This window comes from Lepisosteus platostomus, chromosome 3 (genome assembly GCF_059453375.1).
Source record: "Lepisosteus platostomus isolate fLepPlt1 chromosome 3, fLepPlt1.hap1, whole genome shotgun sequence".
NCBI lineage: Eukaryota > Metazoa > Chordata > Actinopteri > Semionotiformes > Lepisosteidae > Lepisosteus > Lepisosteus platostomus.
In genome coordinates this window covers 3,005,336-3,020,645 of record NC_142613.1, presented here as the reverse complement: position 1 = coordinate 3,020,645, position 15,310 = coordinate 3,005,336, and the positions used below count along the sequence as shown (strand labels likewise).

At 56.6% G+C, this 15,310-nt stretch overlaps 1 protein-coding gene across 9 annotated transcripts in view; it reads left to right on the top strand.

Annotated features, from left to right (window-relative positions):
• The window catches only part of LOC148674092 (uncharacterized), a 40,257-nt gene extending 27,287 nt beyond the window's left edge, over window positions 1-12,970 (top strand). For 7 of the 9 annotated variants that reach the window (XM_088623839.1, XM_088623838.1, XM_088623842.1 and 4 more), the window contains 7 exons: window positions 3,822-3,881; window positions 4,134-4,199; window positions 4,931-5,095; window positions 5,784-6,062; window positions 7,596-7,691; window positions 7,776-7,949; window positions 8,932-12,970. In XM_088623839.1, coding sequence (XP_088479965.1) covers window positions 3,822-3,881; window positions 4,134-4,199; window positions 4,931-5,095; window positions 5,784-6,062; window positions 7,596-7,691; window positions 7,776-7,949; window positions 8,932-9,453 — 1,362 coding nt within the window. In that variant the 3' untranslated portion in view covers window positions 9,454-12,970. The remainder of the gene's footprint in view (window positions 1-3,821; window positions 3,882-4,133; window positions 4,200-4,930; window positions 5,096-5,783; window positions 6,063-7,595; window positions 7,692-7,775; window positions 7,950-8,931) is intronic. The other 2 variants (XM_088623845.1, XM_088623844.1) reach the window with 2 other exon arrangements.
• The last annotated feature ends 2,340 nt before the right edge of the window (window positions 12,971-15,310 follow it).

The window sequence follows — 15,310 nt, the reverse complement described above, 5'->3', positions numbered from 1 at the left end:
TGACGTATATAAGCAGCTCTCAGCAATGCACTAAATAGTCATAAGCAAACTATTAAGAGGCATAATGGGGAAAAAAACATGAAATTTCATATACATATTTTAATATAAAAGCGTCTTCCTTCGGATGAGATGTAAAACCGAGGTCCTGACTCTGTGGTTATGAAACTCCCAGGGTGTTTCTCGAAAAGAGTAGGGGTGTTACCCCAGTGTCCTGGCCAAATTCCCCCCCTGGCCTTTACCAATCAAGCCTTCCTAATAACCCCCCTCTCTGAACTGGCTTCATCACTCTGCTCTCCTCCCCACTGAGAGCTGGTGTGTGGGGAGAGGACTGGAGCATCATCCAGCTGGGGCTGCACACTGGGGGTGGTGGAGGGGATCCCCAGTACCTGTGAAGCGCTTTGAGTGGAGTGTCCTGAAAAGTGCTATAGAAGTGTAAGCAATTACGATTGTATACGATGTAGTGCAGATGTGTGGTATTGGTCAGTGGAAGGCTGCCTGCAGAGCTGGAGAATCTGTTCTTCCAGTGCAGGAGAGAGCAGGTCACTTCCAGACCCACACTGGCCTGCATCAATACACATAACTGAGCTTATCTGGCCCCTGGTGGCCACAGACCAGGGGTTTTTCCCCATTTTGCCTCCTAACAGTTTGCTCAGGACTATTCAGTGCGTTGCTGAGAGCTGCTTGTATACTTATCACTGGGCTATGATCGTGGGTTAGAGGTCGCAGATTCCTTGATTTTCTGAATTGTGGAGTCCGGTGCAAGCGAAGTGATTTGGCCAGCAAAAGAGACGTCTCTTGTCCCTCGTTTCCTCACACATCTGCTGCCCGGCTGCTGAAGAACCCACCTGTCCCCAGCCCGTTGCTGTGTGGCCAGCGAGCTGCATTGAGACCGAGTCGCCGGGGGTAGAAACGGCGGCACCAAGGACAGGTGCCCGGAGGGGCTTGGTCGTCCGGCACAGCGTGAGCTGGTCCCCCAGACGACGAGAGGAACACAAGCTGCAGTGGTCAGGGAGGCGGATCGACTGCGGGCGGGGAGGAGAAGGCTCGCCCGCTGGTGTTTGTACTGGTCGCAGGGACGACCGCAGGACAGAGGTGTGGCAGCTTGCAGTGGCTTTTTACACCCCCTCCCCCCCCCCCGTCTCCGACACAGCCCTGCCGTGAACAGCTGTCTGGACAGCTCCCCAGAAAACATGCCTGCCTCGGATCCTCTCCGAAAGGAGTGCCCTCCGAAGACGTCCGCAAGGGATCTGAAAGAAACGTTCAGCGTTCTGCGACAAGCTCTGTAGCCGGGCGAAGCTACTGGTGCTGTGGGGCTCCGCAGTCTGGATGTCCTGTCTGTTCCTGATTCTCTCCTGCTGGTTTGCGTCGACAAGGGGGGATGTAGTTGGGAATGACGGTCTGTATTAATAGGCTGTGTGGGCATGGAGACCTACACACAGGGAGACCCCGAAATTTAAAATCTGTGCCACGGCGGTGGAAAATGTTCGGTGATGGATTTACTTTTAAGAGAATCCCCGCGGTCGTCGCCAGCTGTGACGCGTGGGTGACCACGAGCTGGGCCGGGAATCTCTGAGCCCTTTCCCTGAGCGTACTGCTCATCATCTCCGCTCGGGTGCTGTCATCCGGGGAAGAGCGGTTCTGAAAGTTTATGGACTTGGTGCTCTTGTACACGTAAGTGCGTTGGCTGTGGAACGTGCTCACAGTGTGCAGTTCTGGGAGAAGGGAAAGTACCTGTGGCTCTGCCAGTAACCAGTACTCTCGCCAGTACTTGCTCGGAGGAACAGCTGGTTAAAAGCCGTTGCTTTTCACGCCTGCAGCCCGCAGGACGGAAGGGAGGTTTCTGAGGATGCGTTTGAGAGGAGCTGCAGCTCAGCTGTTGAAGATGGGTCACCTTAAGGGAATCTTCATCTTCAGAAATGAAAGGAGATGTGACTGCTTCCAAGCATTTGCACTGGCAACTCTCGCTGCTTAAAGCAAAACTGTAGCCAGGAGACGGGCGATTGGGTCAGTCTTGCCAGATGGCGGACTCCTCCAAGGGTATGACTGGGAGTTGAGCTAAGAAAGCCCTCTGTTAAAACTGCAGCAGAACTGAAACCTGTATGAGTGGAAGTGGGCGAGCCTGTCCACTTGCTGGTTTGAAAACCTGCTCCAAGTTTGTGTATCCGGGTCAGCCCAGGCATCCTGACCTGGCATCGCTGAAGGGGCTTGAACGAATCGCCATGGTGGAAGACGCCGTGTCGGCCAACGCCGACGATGTGCTCCGACGGTACGGAATTCTGGAGCAACACAAAAGATCCGCTCTCCTGGACTCCCAGCGTAGACTGTGAAAGATTGTTTTCGTCTTGGAAGCAGGTCTTGCAGGGTCACAGCCTGATGATGCTTAACATACAGTTTCTAAATTGTGGAAAGATATAAGTAGCTCTTTTCCCACTCCACAGCTAATTTGATCAGCCATCAAAATTGGTATTCTGCTATCTCGTGTGGTATTTAAAAGCCTCCGTACTGATGCAGCAAATACCATACTACTTATGTGCATTTCAGTGATTTGCCCATGACCTGTTTGAAATCTAACAAATACTTTTCAATTTAAAGAAACACAAAACGATTTATTATATCAATATCTGTGCGTGACTAAAACAGTTCTTTCAACGCTTGTTGGGCTTTTCAAAGCTTGGCCAGCAAGCAGTCATTCGATATTACTGTAAATGTCTGTGACAGCAGCTGACGTGAGCTCTTCAGAGCCCTCTGCTGTGGCTGGAAATCTGGCCTTGTGGCGCAGGGGAGCTGTTTGAGGCCTAGGGGGCGATGCTGAGCAGCTCTGAAGTGGGAGGAGCCCTTGAGCACCTGTGTTCATGGCCAGCAGGGGCACCGCTGCGCCTGTCAGATGAAGCAAAGGAGTCCTATAAGCATATCCACACATGACACATTATTGCAGAGTAAGATGACTGAGGACAGCTTCCTCTGAAACCCCAGAGATGGATGGAGGAGCTTGAACAAGGCAGGGAAGCGATCTGGGATTATCCCAGTTCCAGTTAACTCTTGGAACGCTTTACGTTCTTGTGTTTTGATTCTGAATATCGGTTTTAGAAATCCAGGTCTTTTCGGTGAAGATTGTACTGCGTTCACCACTCACAAGGCACCGTGTAAGGTGACCTCAGGAGCGTTCTCTCCTTTATTTCCTATGGGCTGTGGTTCCAAAAGGCAGCCTGGATACAGCTCGTTTCCATGGGGATGGGAAAAAAACACACCATCATCATTGTCATCAGCAGCAGCATCGCCATCCTCATTATCACCATCTTCATCCACGTTCTTCAAAGCGGAACCTTTATCACCAAGTCAGAATGCCAGAATGTAGTTCTCTGGACAGGTGCGCTTACGACTCCTTCAGGACTGCCAGACAGCATTGACGGGGGTGACTGGCCTTGAGCTCTGAGCAGCCTGTGTGATTTAGTGTTTTAATGGGCCAAGCCGCACTGGGGAGTGGGGGGGTTGCACCTGGTGCAACCTGAAAGCTGGTCCTTAAGCTCTGTGTCCAGCACGTCTTCGGAACCGACCTCAACCTCCACTACAGAGAGCGACCCTGCCGCAGACAGCAGCAAGAGGCCTTGACGGCTCTGCACACTCCTTCCTGGAGACCTGGATTTAAGAGACTGGAGAAAAGGGGGCGGAAATAAACTCGAAACTTTCTTTCAGGAAGAAAGTCGTCCCAGCTGTGCTGAAGGAAGCATCGGGGTTAATTTTTAATTCTCCAGAAGCCAGTGCAAATCAAATAGAGCCCGACTGTGATTATCGGTTCTTTTTAAAACGTCCTTCTCTTGCAGAAAGTGCCGAGGATGCAGAGACCCCTGACGCAGTACGAGGAGCTCATGCAGCCGAGGAAGGTGAGGAGTCGGCTCGGGGGAGGCGGGGAGTGTTGCTCGGAGGAACGGTCGTGTTTCTTGTAAAAACGACGTGACGAGCGTGACGCCCGCAGGGCTGGGCCTGGCCCTGCGGCTCTCGCGTTTCCCACCTGCGCCAGGCTCCTTCGCAGCGAAGCAGATCTGAACGCCCGGTGTGAAACGGCACCCCCGCGGCCCTGGGTTGTGTGTCATTAAAACGGCTTCTCCTCCCTCTTCTCTCTCTCCGCGCTGCAGTTTTCCATACCGCAGTTCAGCGACTCGGAGGACTTCGCCTTCTACTACGACGACAACGATATCGACGTGAGTATGGCGACGCGGCGGCGGCGTTGGCGGCTCTCTCCCCCTCTGTCGCCTGGTCTTCGCCCTCCTCCCCGGTCCCAGACTCGTATCTTCTGGTTTGGGGGAACATTCCCAAGTGTGATGTCAGAGGGAGGTTCCGGAGCTGCTCTGCTGAAACCCCCGTTAGGGTCCGGGCCAGGGACGGTGCTGGATTTCCCACGAGGCCCTGCAGGCACAGTGCCTGGGGCCTGTGACGTTTGTAGGGCCGACGAAGGAGGGGAACGCTGGCGACTCGCGAGAAACGAGCCGGAACCACACGCTTGCGATCGACTCCGTGAGCTCCAGATCAAAATCCCCACGCTATCTAGCAGCTGCTCTAGAAACTAGAAGTGTGGAAGTGATGGTCCCTCGACTCGCTCCATCAGTCACGGGGTTCAGCATACTGCCAAAGCAGTAACAATTCACAATTAGCAACAGTTAGCACCTTTAGAGCAGTGACATTATTGTGAGACAGGCTAGCTCTCTGTTCCCCAGGCTATGACAGGAGATCACACATTTATTATTATTATTATGATTATTATTATCATTATTTTATTATTATTACTATTATTGTTATTATTCAGTTGTTGTCACCTGACTTGTAGGTTATTAATTAATTAGTTTTAATTTCCTTCTGGCTGGAGAGCCTTGTCTCTGTCTCGTGCTCTTCCTGTGCCTCTCCTGACGCCCCCTCTCTCCGCCGCCCCCTCCAGGACGGGCCGAAGAAGCGCAGCCGGCGCTCGTGTGGGAAGTGCGCGGCCTGCCTGCGCACCACGGACTGCCGCACCTGCGACTTCTGCATGGACAAGCCCAAGTTCGGGGGCCGCAACAAGAAGAGGCAGAAGTGCCGCCTGAGGCAGTGTCAGGTGGAGGCCATGGTGAGGGCGGGGTGCGGGGGGGCGTGGGGGTACGCCGGTCTTCTGGGGAGGACACGGGACGGGCCGCCCTGCTGGGAGCGGACCGGGGCGGGGGAAGGGTTAATTCCTGCTTTGAGGCATAGGACACCCCCACACAGGAGCCCCCTGATTTAGAAAACCCCCCACACAGGAGCCGCCCTCTGTCTGAGGACACCCCCACACAGGAGCCACCCTCTGTCTGAGGACACCCCCACACAGGAGCCCCTTGATTTAGGATACCCCCACACAGGAGCCCCCTGACTAAGGACACCCCAACACAGGAGCCCCCCTCTGAGGATACCCCCATACAGGAGCCCCTTGATTTAGGACGCCCCCCCTCTGTCTGAGGACACCCCCACACAGGAGCCCCCTTGTTTGTATCTGTGCAGCAGTCGGGCATGAACGCTGCTGTCCTCTGTCTCGCGTGAACCTGTTTGAAGTTATCGATCTGAAGTGACCCCCCTGTCCCGGCTTCCTCTGTGCCACGGAGCAGTGTGAGGAGCTCCGCTCCGGGGGCAGGGAGGTGCAGGAAGGTCCTGAGGCAGGGAGGTGCATGCCTGGGGGCAGGGAGGCGCCGCCCGGCCGCAGGGCGCGGGACAGGTGTGCCAGAGACGAGACCGGCGCCGTGCAGCTCCTGGCGTCAAGACTCTCCCTCGCTCTCCCTTCCCAGAGGCACCTGCTGCCTTTCCAGCGCGGCCAGACGCCCTACATGCCGGAGGAGGGCTGGCTGGGGCCCGGCCGGAATCGCAGCCGGCCGCACGCCGAGGCCCGGCCCAAGCGCAGCCGGGCGGGGCGCCCACGCAAGGGCTGGGCCTTCTGGGAGGACTTCGAGTTCACCAACGACGAGGACGAGGAGGACGAGGAAGGCTTCCTCGGCACGCTGCGGCTGCCGGAGGCGGACGAGCTGGACGAGGAGGAAGAGGACGGCAGCTCCGCGGCTCAGTCCCAGGTACTGAGAGGGGCTGGAAGAGCGAGGAAGAAGAGGAGTGAGGAAGAGGGAGTAAAGCTACATAGTACAAGATAGCTTCTGCTGACACCAGCTGACTGCAGCCTTATTATTATTCCTTACACTTTTATAGTGCTTCTCGGGACACTCCACCCAAAGCACTGTACAGGTAATGGGGATCCCCTCCACCCCCACCAGTGTGCAGCCCCACCTGGATGATGCGCCAGTACTCCCCCCACACAGCAGCTCTCAGTGGGGAGGAGAGCAGAGTGATGAAGCCAGCTCAGAGAGAGGGATTATTAGGAGGCCATGATGTGTAAAGGTCAGGGAGAAATTTCTCCAGGACTCCAGGGTTACACCCCTACTCTTTTCGAGAAACACCCTGGGATTTCTAATGACCACGGAGAGTCAGGACCTCGGTTTTACGTCTCATCCGAAGGACGGCGCCCTTTTACAGTATAGTGTCCCCCGTCACTATACTGGAGCAGTAGGACCCACACAGACCGCAGGGTGAGCGCCCCCTGCTGGCCCCACTAACACCTCTTCCAGCAGCAGCCTGAGCTTTTCCAGGTGGTCTCATGGAAGAAATATGTACATCCAGAACTGGAGCCATGCAGTCTAGAAAGAGCTGGTGAGCATAGCCTGAGCAGGGCAGCTGCAGTCACCCCAGACTGCTCTTGCTAAAGTGCTGCTTTAGGGTAATACGCAGTGTGGCCACGAGGGGGAGCTCTCATGAGGGCCTGGAGACCCTTCCAGAGGAAGAGGAAAATCAGGAGGCTCTTTCTCCATCAGCACAGGGCAGTTTTTTTTCCATTTTCAGACAATTTCTCAAAAGTATTTTTTTTAAATATATATAAATAACTTTGGTCTTTTTTGAGTAGGTTCAGGAAAATGTGGCCATTTGTCTTAAGCTAGAAAGGGAGACCATGTGCCGTTTTAAATAATGAAAATAGCAAGAAGACAAATGAGCTTGAAAATACATCTGCTTTACTCTTCTCGAGCGACAGTGTGGCCTGTCACCAGCTGGGAGGCACTCGCTTGCATTGAAGTTTTATTAAAATATTAAAATCCGCCGAAAATGGGCAGATTAAAAATGTACAGTCTGAATTAATTCATTTTTACAGAGCGTATGAGAGCTTTAACTCTTTCTGCACGGGCTACGAACTCGATTCCTGAGCCATTCATAGTTGAAAGCGAAGCCCTGCAGAGGGAACGGACTTTGACTTGTCCGTCCCTCCATTGTCCAACCGCTCCATCGGGTGCAGAGCCACCGGGGAGCCGGAGTCTCGGACGCCAGTCCATTGCATGACAGGGACACAGAGGGACACAGAGGGACACAGACACACACCAGGGCCAATTTTCCCAGAAGCCAATTAACCCGCCAGCGTGTATTTGGGCTGTGGGAGGAAACATGCGCACACACGGGGGGTGGGGAACATGCAGACTCCACACAGACCGCACCCCAGGAATCGGACCTTCTGGTCCATCGCACAGGCCCCCGTACTGAGCCGTGCCTCTGCCTTGTCCCCGCTCCAGATGGGCTCGGAGATGAGCTTCTGCTCCCCTTACCCCAGCTACGGCAAGCCCGACTCCGAGGAGCTGTACGTCAGCAGCTACCCGCTCGCCGTCCAGGTGAGGGCGCGCCGGCCCGCCAGCGCCGCGCCGGCCCGCCAGCCCGCCCGCGCTGACCCGCTCTCCCTTCCCTCCCGGCGCCAGGAGCCGGAGCCCCTCTGCCAGCGGCCGGGGGCCTTCGGGGACCGGGGCCCGGTGCTGCTGGACCCGCGGGTCAGGACCAAGGAGGCCACGACGGGGGTGGACCTGGACGAGGACGTGCAGATCGTGGAGGTGGCTGCCGCCGCCGAGCCCGAGGTGCAGGAGGTCACGCCTGTGGTGAGCACCCGGCGCGGGGCTCGGGGGTTCGTTAGGGAAGGCGTCACAATAATTACTCTTCTGTAGCGCTCCTCTGGGGACCTGTTTGAGTGAGACACCTGGACACACCTGTGCAGTGACAGTTCGCATTTTAATAATAATCATCCCTTACAGTTCTACAGCGCTTTTCTGGACACTCCACTGAAAGAGATTTACAGGTAATGGGGATCCCCTCCACCCCCACCAGTGTGCAGCCCCACCTGGATGATGCGCCAGTACTCCCCCCACACAGCAGCTCTCAGTGGGGAGGAGAGCAGAGGGATGAAGCCAGTTCAGACAGGGGGGTTAGTAGGAGGCCAGGAATCGTAAGGGCCGGAGGTAATTTACCAGGGGGGAACGCCAGGACAGGTGGCCAGAACTGAAGTAGGCGATGGTGTCTGTCAAGAGCGTGTCTGGAGAACGTCTGAATCTATCCCAGCAAGCAACGGGCGCAAGCCAGGGTACACAGTGGATGGGACACCCGTCCATCACAGGGCAGACACACACACACACGCTCACACACTCACACCAGGCCCAGTTCTCCCAGAAGCCAATTAAACTACCATGTCTCTGGGCTGTGGGAGGAAACGCACACGAACGCAGGGCAAGCGCAGACTCCACACAGACAGCACCCCAGGAAGTGGACCCGGGTGCTTCAGCGCGGCGGCCGCCGACCGGTCCACCTCAGTGCTGCCCGTATGAAGACCGCAGTTAAGACCGAACCGTGGGCATTGCTGATCTGACCGCCTGGGGGGCTTGAGTGTGTGGGTGGGGCCGGGAAGCTGCCCTTCGCCGCCCTTTTGGTGTTCCGGGGGGCGGCCGAGCCTGCGGCGCAGGTCTCCGAGAGCGCGGGCGCGGTCTCCCTCTCGAGCTGGGGCGGCCGCAGGATCGCCGACGCCCGGCTGGGTGGGGGAGGGAACTTCGGTTAACGAGCGTTTTTTCTGCCCTCCCTCTCGTCCTGCAGATCACCCAGATCTTCAGCCTGGCGGGCGGCGGAACTGGTGGCGGTACATCGGCGGCGGCGGCGACGACGGCGGCTCCTCCCGGCGCGGAGTTCCCGCCGGACCACGAGCTGCTGCGCTTCCTGCAGCAGCTGCGGCGCGCGGTGCTGCCGGCGCACTGGGTGGGGCTGGCGGTGCGCGGCCCGCGGCTGCAGCTGCTGCAGTGCTCCAAGCTGTCCGCCATGGCCGACACGGCGGTGCTGATCGAGCCGGGCTTCTTCTACCAGGTCAGCGTCCAGGACCGGCCGCTGCTGCTGGCGCACGGGCTGTACGAGGCCCACCCGCCCCGCCTGCTCTCCGTGGCCGCGGTCGTCTCCCTGCTGCAGGACCTGGAGCGCTACGCCGTGTGCCAGGGCTACCCCAGCGCCCTCCCCGCGCCCGGGCAGGAGCCCGTGCTGTGCGCCCGCGCGGCCGCCTGCGGCCTGCTGGTGCCCCCGGGGGCCGAGCGCTGCGAGCAGTGTGACGTCAGCCCCGCGCGGCCTTGACGGGGGGGGGGTGGGGACTGAGGCTGGCGACCCCCCCCATGCAGGGACCAGGACAGACGGGCGTCCCACCAGCAGCAGCAGCTTGGACGGTCCCCAGGAGCCGTGATCCGAGCCCCGACGTTGGAAAACGGGCAAAGCGGCTCTTGGCACAGCCGGTACCAGCGCTGGCGGAAATCGTGGGGCGGGCACAAACACCCCCCGTCCGGCCGGCCTCTTGGCCTGGGCTGTCCTGCCCCAGCTGGGGCAGAAACTGGTGGATCAAGCTCCTGTTGACCTCCTGACCCCCCCCCCCCCCCCCACTCCGCGGAAGTGCATTGCCCGGCAGGGCCAGGGGTGCCGCGGGAACATGGCACAGCTCAGTATGTGTCCCGCCCCGGGCATCGCCGGGCACCTCACCAGTGTCCCCTGTCGCTGGCGTCTGGGCGGCCCCCGTCTGCGTGACGGGCGTCGTTTTAGAGGGGTGCCTAGCGCCCCTCTCCCAGGCCGCTGTGGGGGGGCGCCGGAGGGGGCGGGCTTGGGGGGCTGGGAGGGTGGCTTCCTGCCACCCCCCAACCACAGCCCTGCGAGCAGTCAGGCTGCGGGACAGGGAGGACAACCGGCCCCCCTCTGTCTCTGTTCGCGGTTCTGCTGCCAGTCCTCTCCTCCTTCCTCCCCCAGAGCTCGCGGGACGGACCGGAGGGAGCGCCGCTGGAGGGGGGGGGGGGGGACACCAACGTCCGCTGTCTCCCTGTGGGGGCTCCTCCCGTCGGAGCAAAAGCAAAGCTAATGGATTCTACCTCTTCGAAACAGTGTCCGGCACATGATTCCCTCTCCCGTCTTGCCTTCGTGTCTCTGAGAGTCGTTTGTTTTCGGTCGCCCTGGCGCAGCAGGTGTTACTGGCAGTGGGAGGGTCCCCAGCCCAGCAGGGTTTCCGTCTCCTGCAGATTCCCAGTAGCAGGAAACTCGGCAAACGGACTCCGTTGGTCTAGTTAAAAAAAAAAAATAGAATTATAAGTCATTAAGAATAGAATTCAGAAGAGACTGTGGCCCTCGGGGGTGTGCGTTGGCCACTCATGACGTTAGAAGTGTTGCTAGCTCAGCGCCGGCTGAAACCCCCGCCGTGGAAAGTGACATCACGGGTTGTCGTTGTGATGTCACGGGGGTCGTGATGTCATCGGGTGGCGGCTCTGGGAGGTGAGGGGTTGTCGCTGAGCCCGAAACCGAGAGGATAGCTGCACCATCTTTGCTCGAGTCGCCATAGTCGGAAAATGATTGAGTGGGCCTCGGTTTTAAAAGGACAGATGTGAACAGGTTTCCCTGGTCTCTGCCCTTCAGCATGAGAAACGTGACTGCGCACAGCTAAGATGGAAAAAGGGATTTGGAAGAGATGAGGCAAGCTATCCAAATATTTGAAAAAACTGAGTGCCAATCCCACTGCACTGAATACATGTAACTGTGGCAAATGATCTTCTGTTGACTTGCAGGACAGCAGGCCCTTTTAAGTTACATTATGCAGGTCCTTGTCAAACAGTTTGTTTCTTTTCCTAATGAAACTTCCCTGACTGGCCTTTTTGGGTCCCATCAGATTGTCTGGTTTGGTGTTGGATGGAATTAAGTTGCTGCTACTTTGAATCTGACTCTCAGAAAGCATTAATGTTGCGTCTCAAGAACACTACAGCTTATGTGTTTGCAAAGCACAGGCGGAAGTGTCATTTTGTGCCAAAATGGTCTGTTAAAAAAAAAGCCTGTGTCTTTTTGTGCAGCGCAATTCGCTTGTTCACACCCTTGTGTTCGCTGTCCAAGCTCAGCACGTTGTTAAGAGTGTCCAGTTCAGTTTGATTGAAAGATTGCGCGTATTCGAAGGTGGGGGCTGATTTGAGTGTTTGTGAAAAGGCTAGAATCCCGTCTTCACCCCTCTGCCGTAACGGGTGGGCCCTGGTCAGAGGGCGTCCTGATCTGGCACATCTCCCTGGCCGGTCACCGCAGATGTGTCGCAAACCCTGAAGCAGGCCGGTGGCCCAGAGAAAGTTTGGAATGAAAACGCGGAGCCCTGGCTTCCCAGACCTGAAGTGCCCGCTCGGGTGCGAAGCGCCGGACACATGACTGAACCTGTGGCTGAACAAACGCCATTCGAGTTCAGATCCCCGGCCTGTGCTCTCTAGAAGACCCGAGCTGTGCGATGTGCTGGACTGCAGGTCTCGAAGACCAGGTGTGCCCACCTCTGCTCCCCTGTATCGTATTTTAAAACTGAGCTCACGATTTCCCTGCATTTTATTCAATTTTTGACCTTATTTAGCTTATTAATTAATTAATTAATTAATTAATTGAGGCCCTCCTGAATTAGACTGTGTTCTCTGCACTGATCTTTGGTTTCACATACACCCTTCTGTAGGGGTATAGATGCCTAGCAAAAGCTTTGGAAAAAGGGACCGTCTTCCAGCTGTCTGTCCTTGATGTGCTCGTTAAACAGCTGCTCCCCTGTGACTCCCCGGCGGCTCTCGGTTGCTAATTGGTTAACGATGCGCAGATGCGCGTGTCCCGTTGCCAGCGCCTCTTCTTAGTTCTGCCCCGGGACCGTTCGACTGGCGTTCCTGGCTCCCCGCCTTGCGAAACGTGGCCCCTAGATGGGCGGAGTTCTGAAACCCAGCGCCTGCTGCAGGGTGGGAGGAGATTCCAAGAGCCTGTGACGCGCCGAAAGAGGGGAGATGGGAAGAGGAGCTGGCTCGGGGGTCCAGGCCTGTCCAGGCGGAGTCCGAGCAGGACGCCCCTCCCAACAGCTGGTCCTGGCGCCGGACTGGGCGCCGGCGGGCTGACGGTTCGTGGGACAGTAGGAGGCGCCGTGGAGCAGGGGCTGCGAGGAGAGAGACGGCGATTTACAATCGAGCAGCTCCAACCTGACCGATCGAGGAAAATAATATTTAGAAACACCGACGCGTTTTTGGAGAGTGTAGGGTTCCTGAGAGCCCTGTGGCGTGGCGACCGGGCCGTGTGGGCAGTCTGAGCTGGTCGAGGGGTTTTTCAGCAAGAGGCCTGGGCACAGAGCGGTCGTCGGGCGCGCGCTGCCTGCAGCAGACTGGACTTGTTTTGTCCTGTGTCTCTCTCTCCTGCTGGTTGTCATTTTTATTTGTTATTTTTACAAGTTTTTTCCAAAGGCTCTGAATTTTTCAACTTTTTGAAGGAGACCTATTTTTTGAATACTGTGCATATTTTTGCTTTTTTGTAAATATCAATAATACTCTATTTAAGAAAATGAAGTAAGGTTTAACATTTAACACACTGGAACAAATCTGTAAAAATTCTATGACAGTTGCTCAGTTTCCTGGCAATGGAAACCGAGCTCTAAACGCAATTTTCGGATCAATTTGCCTTTATCTGTATTATGTTGGTTATTTTATTATTTTTTCCACTCTTTGTATGTGGTCCTGTGCACAATCCTTTCTGGGCAGGTCTCACACTGCCATTATTAAGAGAAATGGCTCAAGTTTGTTTTTATGAAATCCATAGAATTAAACCACGGAGCGAAATATCCATCTTCTGACCTGGAGTCTGTGTTTTTGTCTGTTCACGGTTGTTTACACACTAGGTTTACATTTCTCTGAGGCAGTTTGGGAATCCAGATGAATAAAAAGGCTTTAAAAGATGGGTCATCGAGAGTAGCCAGATGTGCGCCACAGGACTTCATTCAGATGTATTCTGTTATCATTATACCTCCAGGGTGCAGCACAGCTCAGTTTCTTAAGATCAGATCACTTTCGTGGCCATATACAATTCCTTGTACTAGGAATTTGTTTGCGTACCCCAGCTTGCTCTCCATGAGACAGCCAGGGAGAGAAGCTGGGGGTCAGAGCGCAGGGTCAGCCGTTGTACAGCGCCCCTGGAGCAGCTGGGGTTAAGGGCCTTGCTCAGGGGCCCAGCGGAGTTGGATTCCTCTGCCGGCCGCGGGGTTTGAACTGATAACCTTCCTGCCACAGGCGCAGATCGTGAGCCACAGTGTGAGAAGGCGCGTGTTTACGAGCTGAACTCCTTCGCCGTGTCTGCCAGGACTCCGTGGGGTATCCCACAGAAGCTACAACCTGCATAAAATAGAAGTTCGGTCCAGCCCCAGCACATAAATGAACGTCTTTTCTCCTCCTCAAACCCGCCCATCTGCGCGCACGGAGCCGTCCTCCACCTGCCCTCGGACCCGTCCTCTAGGGTTCAGTCTCTGTAGCCCGGAGACCCGGGAGTGCAGACGTTTTCTCCTCACATTCTTCTTTTTCTTTTATCTTATTTTTAACATGCAAGCCTCCGCTTGTTCCCGTGCAGCTCCCGCGGCCGCGCTTGAGCACCGCGAACTTGCGAGAGTCCCTGCAGCTCCCGGATCTCACCACTGGGGGGCGCTCCCCCACGTCTCCCACTGTCAGAGGTCTGAATGAAATGCTGTTTCTCTGCCGCCTGGCAGACCGGAGCGTTAGCGCTCTCTTCTCTTTGACACGGACGTCTCCCGCCCGCCTCTGTATCTGTTTATTTGTGGGTTTTTTTTTGGCAGGACTAGCAGTGTGAATCCGAGCGAAGTGTGACTCACCGCGCAGGACAGCGCCTCGGATAGCAGGAATCCCGTCCACCCGCCAAGCACCCAGGGGTGCTTGTGTGCCTCACGGCTCAGCTGCGGAATTGCTCTAATTCCCTGGCTCAGTAAACAGATGTAAACGGCAGCCCTTGGTGCCACGATGGTCTGTGTCGCAGATCTAGAGCGTCTTCTTCTTCCGTCGACTGCAACACCAGGATAAAAACACCCGGACAGGTCATGCAGTTCACTGACGAGGCGATAACGAGGTTCGCTAGGCGGCTCTCCGGCGAGAATGAACTCCAGCAGAAACGGCATCCTTGGGGAAAAAAAGCTCATTGGGTGCAGGGTTGGGGAAGAGCTCAGGGAGCAGACGGGAGGGTGCAGGGTTCGGGGAGGGTGCAGGGTTCGAGGAGAGCTCAGGGAGAGGATGGGAGGGTGCAGGGTTTGAGGAGAGCTCAGGGAGCAGGCAGGAGGGTGCAGGGTTCGAGGAGAGCCCTGAGAGCAGACGGGAGGGTGCAGGGTTCGAGGAGAGCTCAGGGAGAGGATGGGAGGGTGCAGGGTTTGAGGAGAGCTCAGGGAGCAGGCAGGAGGGTGCAGGGTTCGAGGAGAGCTCAGGGAGCAGACGGGAGGGTGCAGGGTTCGAGGAGAGCCCAGGGAGCAGACGGGAGGGTGCAGGGTTCGAGGAGAGCCCTGAGAGCAGACGGGAGGGTGCAGGGTTCGAGGAGAGCTCAGGGAGAGGATGGGAGGGTGCAGGGTTTGAGGAGAGCTCAGGGAGCAGGCAGGAGGGTGCAGGGTTCGAGGAGAGCTCAGGGAGCAGACGGGAGGGTGCAGGGTTCGAGGAGAGCTCAGGATGCAGACGGGAGGGTGCAGGGTTTAGGGTTCGAGCAGATGCTTGCTGCCAGAAAGTAGGGTTTGACTCTCGTTGGCACTCCTGTGGTTCGGAGAGCACCTTGAACCCAGGCCGCCATGGCACGCAAGGTGAACCACAGAGGAAATGGCCTCACAACATCCAGGTCTTTCATCTTATTCCAAGGAGCCCGTGGAGCGCGCCGTGTCATGAGCTGAGCACTGCCTCTCAAGTCAAGACGTCGTGAGCCGTGATTGGTCGCAACGTTGCCATGGCGTCTCCATGATGCAGAGTTCGCTCCCCCGCCCCCCCACCCGGCCTGATCCTCATTGGTGGATTGTTGTCAGGTGATATCACCCAGGGCCCAGAGCCCAGAGCCCAGAGCCCCCCTGCTGGAACTGTAGACACAGAGGAAGAGGAGGAGTCAGGCGATGTCACGGTTATGATCCATCTGTGCACATTCCTAAGGGATTGACTCAGGG